The sequence below is a fragment of the Nothoprocta perdicaria genome, unplaced genomic scaffold (genome assembly GCF_003342845.1).
Source record: "Nothoprocta perdicaria isolate Ctin4 unplaced genomic scaffold, notPer1 scaffold_416, whole genome shotgun sequence".
Taxonomy (NCBI): Eukaryota; Metazoa; Chordata; class Aves; order Tinamiformes; family Tinamidae; genus Nothoprocta; species Nothoprocta perdicaria.
In genome coordinates this window covers 279,261-290,103 of record NW_020455662.1, presented here as the reverse complement: position 1 = coordinate 290,103, position 10,843 = coordinate 279,261, and the positions used below count along the sequence as shown (strand labels likewise).

Sequence of the window (10,843 nt, the reverse complement as noted above, 5' to 3'; positions counted from 1 at the left end):
CGGGGGGGCGCGGAGGGAGGGGGGGGCGCACGGGCTGGGAGCGGAGCCCGCGGCGCCCGTTTTTCGGCTGGGCTGAACGTGTCCTTGGTGCCCGCAGCTCGCCGACCAGTTCTGCAACGCGATCGGCGTGCTGCAGCAGTGCGGGCCGCCCGCCTCCTTCAGCAACATCCAGACGGCCATCAACAAGGACCAGCCCGCCAACCCCACCGAGGGTGAGTGCCCCTGGAGGCGGCCTTCGAGGGAGCACGGGTAKCCTGATTAAAGTACACTGCCAGCCCCTCATTTCCTGCATGGTCGATGTGTATTTTCCTGGGAAAATCTTGCACGTGTCTTGTATCAGATTGGGTTTGGCTACTGGCAGCACAGTGATGTGCTTTTCCCCTTGACCGCCACGGCTCTCTGGTCCAGGGATCGGTTGGAGATGGAGCTGGCAGATTTGCTTGCTGCCTCCCGGTACTCGCTGCTGCCCCACACACCTGCATCAACGTGAGGACTTTGGAGCCCAGAGGCTTATTAAGGGCTTAAAACGGGTGACCATTGTTTTGTTTCGTCTTGTCCTGACACTCCAAATACAGTGAATTCAGCAAAATTCTACAGCCAAGTCAGTAATGCTGATTAGACCAAACCAAAGTCTTCAAATATCTAAAGACTTAGTATAAAGACCTGAAAATTTTGTGTGTARTAGAACACTTACTAACAGACTGAGGGTATATATGTGGTGACACTGAGCAAGCCTTAACCGGTATGTTTGCTTTAAAGTCAAGTCTACCTTTGAGAACGTCAGTCTCTGCTATATTTTACCACAACAAAATATTTTGTCTTGCTGCATGAAAGATCATTGGATGTAAGCCGTGTAAAATGTCTAAGACCTTGAATTATAAGGAGGTCTGTCTCAATATTTCAGCTATAGTTAGGAACCTGCAGGTCAAACTCAAGGTGATTAAAGATTCCCATGCCTTATAGTACCCCTTTCAAAGAACTGTATGCACTTATGTTTTTGTAGCTAAATTAAGATCTGTTACAAACCCATATCTTTTCCCATTCTGAGTGACAATTTAACTTTTCCTGTGGCTCTTTTTTTCCCCTCAAAACATCTCACTCTGGACAGTGAGGTAGATTGAGAACTGACTGGGTGGCAGAGCTCAGAGGGTGGTGATAAACGGGGCCGAGTCCAGCTGGAGGCCAGTGTTGGACACCACTGTGGCCAGTGGTGTCCCCCAGGGGCCAGTGCTGGGCCCAGTGCTGTTCAACTTGTTCATCAATGACCTGGACGAGGGCACAGAGTGCACCCTGAGCAAGTTTGCAGATGACACCAAGCTGGGTGGAGTGGCCGACACTCCGGAGGGCTGTGCTGYCATYCAGAGGGACCTGGACAGGCTGGWGAGTTGGGCAGAGAGGAACCTCATGAGGTTCAAYAAGGACAAGTGCAGGGTCCTGCACCTGGGGAGGAATRACCCCAGGCAYCAGTACAGATTAGGGGTCGACCTGCTGGAGAGCAGCTCCACAGAGAGGGACCTGGGAGTCCTGGTTGACACCAAGTTAACCATGAGTGAGCAGTGTGCCCTCGTGGCCAAGAAGGCCAATGGCATCCTGGCTGCATGAGGAGGAGTGTTGCCAGCAGGTCAAGGGAGGGGATCCTGCCCCTCTRCTCAGCTCTGGTGAGGCCGCACCTGGAGTCTTGGGGGCAGCTCTGGGCTCCCCAGGAGTAGGGGCATGTGGAGCTTCTGGAGAGGGTCCAGCGGAGGGCAACAAAGATGATAACAAAGATGATTAAGGGGCTGGAGCATCTCTTCTACGAGGACAGACTAAGTGAACTGGGCCTATTTAACCTGGAGAAGAGAAGGTTGAGAGGGGATCTGATCAACATGTATAAGTACCTTCAGGGGAGAATGTAAAAAGGATAGGGCCAGACTGTTGAAGGTGGTGGCCAGTGACAGGTCAAGGAATAATGGGTATAAATTGACATAGAGGCAGTTCCATCTCCCATGTGAGGAAGAGCTTCTTCCCTGTGAAGGTGCTCRAGCCCTGGCACAGGCTGCCCAGGGAGGCTGTGGAGTCTCCTTCTCTGGAGATCTTCCAAACCCGCCTGGATGCCGCCCCGTGCTCTGGGTTTCCCTGCTGGAGCAGGAGGGTTGGACTAGATGATCTCTAGCGATCCTTTCCAACCTCAACCATTCTGTGATCTTTAATGGTCAGTTGCTTGACCTCATTTAAATTTTATTACATTTTATTATTTTATTAAATTACATTTGAATCTCTATTTCTATTTTCCTATAACTTCTAATGTTCTTATCCACAATGGAAGATTTCAAGTCAAGGACTGAAAGGTTAAATGAGTTGACAGCTAGGACTAGAGCGCTTAATAACTTTACTAGTAATTTCTTAAGTGGTAACAATAATGGAGTTGTAATTGTTTTCTCATTTAAACAAAGAGCAGTGTAAGGAAGAATCTCACACTTGGAAGGCTTCAGGTCTTTTGAATATTCTTCACTTCATATGCAGAATTGTGCTTTTTTTAATAATGTATTGAGTTGCCTGATTTTTATTTATTTTATTTTTTTAAGAATACGCCCAACTGTTTGCAGCATTGATAGCAAGAACTGCAAAGGATATTGATGTTCTGATAGATTCCTTACCTAGTGAGGAATCGACAGCTGCTTTGCAGGTAAGAGAATTCTTGATTAAWCTATGAAAGTGTAACTGAAGACAGCTTTCTTGGTTGCTTTCTTTAAACATATTTTCTTTCTCTTTAGGCCACGTAATCTTGACAAATGAGTTCAAYATAAGCCTGAATTTTTCATGGGATTAGCCTATGAATTCTTCATAGCCTCATTGGAATTCCTCCTGCATCTAGATATGAAATAAATTACACACAGTGAGAATATTTTGAACATATTTTTCTCATCAGTGTTTCAAAAATTCTGCTTTTATGATAACATGACATTAATGGAAACTGCTCCGTGATTTTTCCAGCTGTTCAGATACTGATACAGTGGCACTGATGCATTGGCTTTTTCTCTTCAATAGCCTTTCATTGTCTCCTGCTGATTGTGTGTTTTATCTTGTATCTGCAGAGCCAATGTTCTACTGAAACCTTTTCCTACAGGGTTACTGGTTATTGAAGGCTTTGCAGTATGCATTAAATTCTCCAGCTATGTCAGAAAATAGTTCCTTTTCACTAGTAGGATGTCCTTCCTTGGACTAGCCAGCGGGACTTGGTGTTTTTGTTCCTTGCTCCTCCCTTCTTCAGACCAGAGGCAGTCACTGGGAAGTCTCAGTCTTGCTCTTGGAAGTGCTTAGGAAGAGAAAGCAGTCGCAGGCCAGGCAGCTATCGGAAGCTGTGGGCAGTATCACAAACTTCATTCTTTGCCTCAGAAGAATGAAACTGCTGTAAACAGACAGTGACGCTTTTGGCAACACTAAACTTTTTCTCACTTCTGAAGAACGCTTTTTGACCCATTTTGACCCCATTTTAAGGGTGTCATTGYACTTAGCTGTTCTTTCTACAGATCTTGTCCATTAAAGAGCATCCTTTTTATTCTTTTGGAGTTGTCAGGATTTTCAGTCGTTTACCTTCTAAATTTACAAAATGTATTTTGTTTCTTGTATGCAATGAAGATGCAGAGAGTTCTGTTCCTCTGGGAACAGTAGAGCTGTTTTTAAGATCGTTTGAAGATTGCTAATCTGTGAGTACTGGAGAGCACTTTAGTAAAGGCTTTAGAGATGCCTGCTGCGTCGGGCACAAATAGCTTGGCAGCTACATTGCTTTTGGCCTCAAACACAGGAGGTTAAATATGGAAACTTTCCTAGGCACAAAAATTCCTGTCCCTACTAATTGCATATGTTATCACCAGCGTAATACTGTGTAGCTCTGCATTTAGAAGCTGAAGGTAGTTTTCTTGTTGCAGGAAAATTATAGGCTTCTCTTATGCTATACTGGTTTTGGTCATAGTGGTCACTGATGCAAGGAAACAAGAGTGGTCCATAAAGCGGATTTGGCTGTCTGAGAGGGGCATGTTTTTGCTTGGCTTTCAATCCACATATAATTCAACCTGCTTTTCATAATTCTCATATTCTAATTTAATTTTCTAATTTAATATTCTAATTTTCACTTTAGTTCTAAAGGTTATTGTAGAGATGCTTGAAATGCTCTATTCAATACAGGATTTGCTGAAAAGAGGCTAGAGATGTGGCTAGTTAAACTGTATTTGGGCACTAACACTATTTTGCTGCATGTTTCAACTCTGAGGTTTGTCATAGATGGTAAGAGGAGCTGCCATAGTTTCTCAGTCCCTCTTCTACTCTCATCCTCAGATTGGCAGTATATATTCTATACTTCTACCCTTATTGTCTTCCTCTTCTTCCTCCTCAGAACGTGGTTCTCTGTGTCAGAAAGACCTTTGTTGTCATCCTTCCTCTATTTATTAAATAATTTTCAGCAAAGACATTAGCCTTGCAAAACAGCAGATGATTATGTTAGAATTTGCCAGTTCAAGCACAAATTGTAAAAAGCCTGTATGTAAACAGAGATGACTTTTAAAAGCCTCATCAACTTGAAACAGTTCTGCATTTTGTCTTTTTTGATTTGCCATTGAATTAAATATACTTGAGCGTTTTTAAAAATGGTAAATGATGTATCTGAATTTTGAAGCTCAGATGTTTTCTTTCAAAATCAGAAGTCGCCTAGCTTAAAAACTGGTTCTGAAACAAGATATGAAAAGAAAAAAAAAAAAAAAAAGGTTAAATAAGACAGTTTAATGCCAGATGCATGTAGGAAGATTTATATAAGTCCCGTTTGTATCTTACCCTCTTTCTGTAAGGGAGTTGGGGGGGGTTCAGTGTTCTCTCCTCAGGAAAGCTGTACCAAGCTAAAAGTTTTCATCTGAAAGAAGCGAACATCTGCATTCAGTTTTGATGTTTACTCCTTGCACAAATATGCTCTGTTTTAGACTGCAACCTAGACTGAGTTGCTCTCAACCAGCAGCTTCTAGTTCAGGGGCCAAAGAGAAGATCTTTCCTGTGGGGAATGCCTCAACTTCACTGGGTAGCAAAGGCAATTTTGCATTATGTTTGAATGTCCCCTTTTCCCTTGAAGGCTGCTAGCCTGAGCCGCTTGGAGGAGGAGAACCACGAGGCGGCGGCGCGCCTGGAGGAGGTGGTTTTCCGCGGGGATATGCTGCTGGAGAAGATCCAGAGCGCGCTCGCCGACATCGCGCAGTCCCAGCTGAAGACGCGGAGCGGGACGCAGAGCCAGCCCCTTCCAGACTCCTAGCGCCAGGGGGCAGCGCYCGGCCGCCAAACGGAGCTTGCAAACGCTGTCCCCTCGGGACTTCTGCCTCCTGCAGGACGCTGGAGTGCGTTGGCTCCTCGCTGCTCACGTCTTGTCAAAGCTCGAGCTCCAGCTTTGGAGTGAGAGCCACTTGCATTGCAGAATACGTGTTTCTGTGATCGAATTACACGTCTTAATGTATATTTCCCTGCCTTAAAATATTCTTTTTTTTTTGCTCATAAGCATGTTTGGCTTTATTCTGGTTTGTCAGCTTCACAATACATAATTTATAATATTTTTAAGGATGTAGTGTAATTCACTCATCTTTATTTTCAAGCCTTTTTTTTTTTTTTGGAAGCTTAAGCATGGAAACACTGCTAGAAAATGCTAGACAATCTGAAGTGAGCACAGTGCTGGTCACCTATTTTATTAACAGCAATGTTACTTAAACAGTTTGTATTTCTGCATGACCATCTTATCACTTCACTTACTCTGTCAGGGGTAAGAAATGTCCAGAGCTTGCAGAGTAAGCAGATGCTAGGGGCATCTTTCTGAGAAAGTGAATTGTGCAGATACCTGCACAATTTCTTGCTATTTCTTACTGTTTACAACTCACAAGTGGTTTTTTGACTCCGTTATTGCTGCTGACACACTTACTGTCACTTGCTCCTGCTGTTTCCATGCTTCTGCTGTTTTGCATTCTCATGGCAAATGGTGGGTATCTCTAGAGCACACACTACTGAGGAAGCATTAGAGGAGTCRGAGAAGACCCAAAAAGTATCTGGGAGAGCAACTGGCAAGGAAAAAACTGAAAATAATTTATTAAAAGGTATCACTTTTCAGGGTAAGCAGTTGCTTTTAGTATCTGTTCTCGTGTAAGTAGCTGCTTACCTACATGTTGTGATCATAAGTCACACAAGGTGTAGTTTCCAATGTGAGAGCTTTTTTGTTTTTCTTCATACTGAATAAATTTGTGCCCCTCACTTTAGGGCTGTAGAAGTACTGGCCTCTTCTATATGAAAAATGAACCAAATGCTTTGGGCTTTGGTATGTGAACTTGGAGTTGATCTTCTCTATTTGTGAGGTAGCTGTCTTGCATTATCGTAGGGCTGTGTTTATTTCCACATAAAATAGATCCGCACATTTCCTGAGCAAAACTGCCTGTTTTTATATATTGAACATACTGTCATTAGCATGAAAGTTACATGACTTTTACTGTTGCACAGAGGCAGGTAAGTGCAACTCAAATATGTCTTAAGCAATTCGCTCCTTAAGGATTTGGATCTGGCCACTTACTACACTATCCTACTAAAAAAGGTATGGCACAACATATATCTTGTAGACRATCTGTTTTGAGGGTGAAAAATACAGTTCCTACATGTAAAAAATGCTAACATCTAAGTATTTAATCAAAAATATCTAAATATTTAATAGTGATTAATCTACATCTCAGTAGATATAAATTTAGTCTGCTGTTGTGAGGTGCTCATGCTGTCTTTCGCAGAAGGAAAAACAGCTAGGTTGGTAACCAGGCTGCACCGTGGCCCCAGTTCTGTAATGGGGCCTTTATTAAAAGAAGGGTCAGGGGGGATGATTTACAAAGTTATGTAAATACCCCCATGTCTTGGGAAGTCTTCAAGACCTAAATTTTCATTTAARTAAGTCTTGGGTTTTGTTCTTTCCAAGGGAAAAAAAAATGCATCCAGTGTATGACAGTTTTTTCTGTTCAAAACTGATGGACACAGAAAACTTTGGAAAGCTTGGGTTTTGTTTTGGACTTTAATTGGAAATTGAGACCTTTTACTTTGCAGCTTGTACATTGCTGGAAGAGGGACTAACTCATCATTATAAATTCCCAGGTACAGCTTAACACCTGCGTCATCCCGAGTGTGTTTTGTTAACTGGGGAACTTCCACTAGGGAAACAGTGTACATCTTCAGTAATGTTACACTTTTAATTTCTTAYCTTTTTGTCTCTCGGTACCTGGAAACTCATGAATTACTGCTGCCCGGTATTGCTTAACCGTACAAGTGTTCTTACACTTGCTGTTTATTTAAGTCCAGCAGCCCACTTTAATATAGAGTGCGACCTGGCATAAGAGTTGATGAGGTGCAGAAGTAAATCTTGACAGAGGTGTGAGCTCAGCACTGCACACTTGTGGTTGCTCACTACTTTGCCAATTTAATAGGCAGTTTGTGATACAGTGAAAGCAAGTGATGCAATAAAGAAAAGAAAGCCAAAACCCTTTTGTCTTTTCCCCTTGGGAGGTGGTACAGTAGTACAGTGTTATATTCATGCACGAATTTCAGGGCTTGCAGCATCATGCCTGTGTCTTTCACTACCCTGGCTTTCAGTTTTAGAAAAGGAGGTGGGAATGGAGGAGCAGGTGCAAATCCAATAAGCCAAAGGCTGCTGGAAGGAGGTACTGTGTCTTCCTCAAAAYGTCATGGCTGACTCCTAACTGTTTTTAACACAGCAAAACAGAAAAGACCCCTAAATCCCAATGTAGCAGCTGCTAACATAAGCATCAGGTTATATGGAGAGCTGTAAAATAAAGCTTTTATTGAGGCAAGAGAGGCAGAGCGTCTTGGTAAGGAAACCAAACTATTGAGCAAGATACCATGTGCCAAAACCTTTTATGTGGGAAAAGGAGTAATGCCCAAGGAACAAAGTGTGCTCTGAAGGAAGACAGCGGGGAGGGTAATGGAAAGTTCCACAGAAAASAGTCGCAAGCCCTTCAAATGAGTAAGAGCACGCGACGCTGAGAGCCGTGMGGCCCGCTGGAAATGTGGTGGAATCGGGGTTGGTGAACAGCAGCCGCTGGTGCAGGTCCAGCGCCCTTCACCATAAACAACCGTGCTGGGAGGAGAGGAGCACCTCAGCAGTGTGCTCRTTATCAGAGATTGCATGGAGAAAGTGCATTAGTCATTAGTTTTGTGTCCTCGTAACAACAGCCTCTCAGGCTGTGTTGACAGGAGCAGGGCCGGTAGGTTGAAGGAAGAGATTATCCTCCTGCTCAGCACTGCTTAGAGCACATCCGGACACTGTGTCCTGTTTGGGGCCTCCTAGGGGATACATGGTGATGAAGTGGAGCAAGCTCTGCCCAAGACCACCCAGATGCCTAAGGGCTGGAGCACTTAGGCTGGGAGTAGAGGCTATGGGAGCCAGGGCTTCTGGAGGCTCGACAGGAGCTGGCTACAGGAGGACCTAAAAGCACCCTGCCAGTTCCCAACCGCAAGGTTATGGAGAGGATGGAGTCGAGCTCTTCACAGTGCTGCCTGGGGGGAGGATGAGAGACAACAGGCGCAAATGGAAAGCAGAGGTTCAGCCTAGTTACAAGGAAGAACAGAAAAGCTGTAAATCCATGGAAATTTTCAAAATCTGATTGGGTGAAGCCCTGAGCAACTTGGTTTGTCTTCATAGCTGACCCACCTTTGAGCAGGAGGTTGGACTCGAGACCTTCTGAAGTTTCTTCCGACCTGAATGATCCTGTGTAGTCCCTTTCAACACTGCATATTAATGGCTTCACAAAGAACAAGAAAGTATTCAGCGTGTTCTTGACGTCTTTCTCCTTTTCTGAAAAGACTGGTCTGGAGGACAGGAAATTTCAAGTATCTGGTGTCAGCCTCATTTTTATTGATGAGATCTTGTGATGTAGGTCTGCGCTTGGAAGGCCATCGAGTCCATCTACGCAGTGTGAAATTCCACGCGGTAGTGGCCCAAGTTTCCAATAGGTGCCCTTGGAGAGCGTGATGTGCAAAATGCACATCCTACACTCACAGAAAATTGATCTGTCAGATGATGCTGACTCATTAGAAGACAAAGGCAGACGTCTCTAAAGAAAGAAATTGTATTTGTGTTTTATACATCTTGTTATGTAGTCTTACGTAAGAAATAATTAAAGCCCTATTTTCAGCTACCTAACCTGAGATGAGAGCAAAGTTTTTGCTCAATTTTTCTTTCAAAGCCATGTAAGAAAGTTAGAATTACTTTTATTAACTTAGGAAAAAAAAATGCTGATGGACTGATAGGCCCCTTTTACCTCTAGCTCCTAGAACTATGTTCTAGCAGCAAAGGGAGTAAGAATACAAAGTTTGCAAGTGAGCTGAGACTTCACACTCCAAATATATCATCAGCTACTGTATTTTATGGACTTGCAATGAGCACCATCCAAAGTGGGACTCATCTTCAGGAAGCTTTTGTCTATCTTAGCATAGCTCGTGTAGCCTGTTTCGCGTAGCTCCACGGTTATTATACAGTGTTTGTATACACACTTAGGTTTCAGGTTTATTTTTCTTTCCAGGAAAGCTTTGAAGCAAAGCTTGCTTCTTCGTGGTAGGTTAAACAAGCAGAGCAGGGACTTTATAATCTCGCTGCTGCTCCATGCGCCAGCATCTCAGCGCATGGGAGCCCCGCTTGGAGCACCAAAGGGCTCTCTGTTACGCCATTTAGGCTGTCACCATGTTTCTTCCCTATTTCTGTTTATAGCTAACATTCATATAGTGTGCACAATGTTACAAGCAGGCCTTCCCCCGAGTCTTTTAACTTGGTAGTTACTTACTAGGAAAACATTACCGGTAATGAGAAGGCTCCTAGACGTAGCCTCTTTAAACTTACACACTTCACTGAAGGCCTAAATGAATGAAGCCTGTGAAGTGGAAATTTGCTGTAGCGTAGGGACTGTGCATTTTGGCTGCAAAACATCCTTTCTCCACCCTGCCTACGTATAAAGAGAAGATTGAAACAGAAGCCCTCTTCAGGAAACAATGTGCTGCTTTCTAGGGCTGTGTGGGAGAGCAATTGACTGCATATTAACTTTCCACAAGTGCTGGAGGAAAATCATAATTGTTTTCCCAAGTCACAGTCCATGGAAGGGAGGCCACATTCATTAAAAAAAAAAAAAAAAAAAGGAGCTAAAAGCTCAGGAGAAAAGGGCTCTTGCACCAAGATGGTACTAAGATTGTGGAGAAGGGGCAGGTGCCTCTTGGGTGTCTTCTTCAGGTGGAATGATGAAAGAAGTGCCAGGGCCAGCTCGATGCCTGGGAGGTTGCTTTCCCTCAGGAAGAACAGGAGGAGGCAAGTTTTACTTCAGTGCTGGAGAAGAGAGACTTTAAAGGAAAATTGTCAGGATGGCTGTCATGCAATTGCACACAACATATCGAGGTGCACCACCCTGCAAGAAGTCAGTTGCCTCTCTTCACTTCCTTTTCAGAATGTGTCAGAAAAGCATAGATTTTGTTTACAGTCACTCTGCTCCTTTGTTTTGAACGTTTACAGTAGCAAACACTCAACATTGATAATGGGGCGCTCTTCCGAAGCTCCTCTCCTCATGCAACACAGAGCATCATACGTGTTTAATGAACCTGGGCTTGATAGGGGAAGAGAATTTGGCAAGAGAATTTTCAGTGCATCCTTTTCACAGAATCACAGACTGGATCAGGTTGGCAGGGACCTCTAGGGATCATCTAGTTYAACCCCTCTAGGGACACCTAGGGCATGTGGCACAGGGTGGCACCCAGGTGGGTTTTGAAGACCTYGGAACTCCAAGCAACACTTTCCATGGTGTTGTTTCAA

The 10,843-nt window shown here is 44.0% G+C and overlaps 1 protein-coding gene across 1 annotated transcript; it reads left to right on the top strand.

The window, feature by feature from the left end:
• Positions 1-88: 88 nt before the first annotated feature.
• MED21 (mediator complex subunit 21) lies at positions 89-5,357 on the top strand (the record flags this gene model as incomplete). Its single annotated transcript, XM_026045904.1, has 3 exons — positions 89-212; positions 2,565-2,665; positions 5,096-5,357. Coding segments are annotated over 3 exons (402 nt in total), but the record flags the coding sequence as incomplete, so codon positions are not given.
• Positions 5,358-10,843: the final 5,486 nt, after the last annotated feature.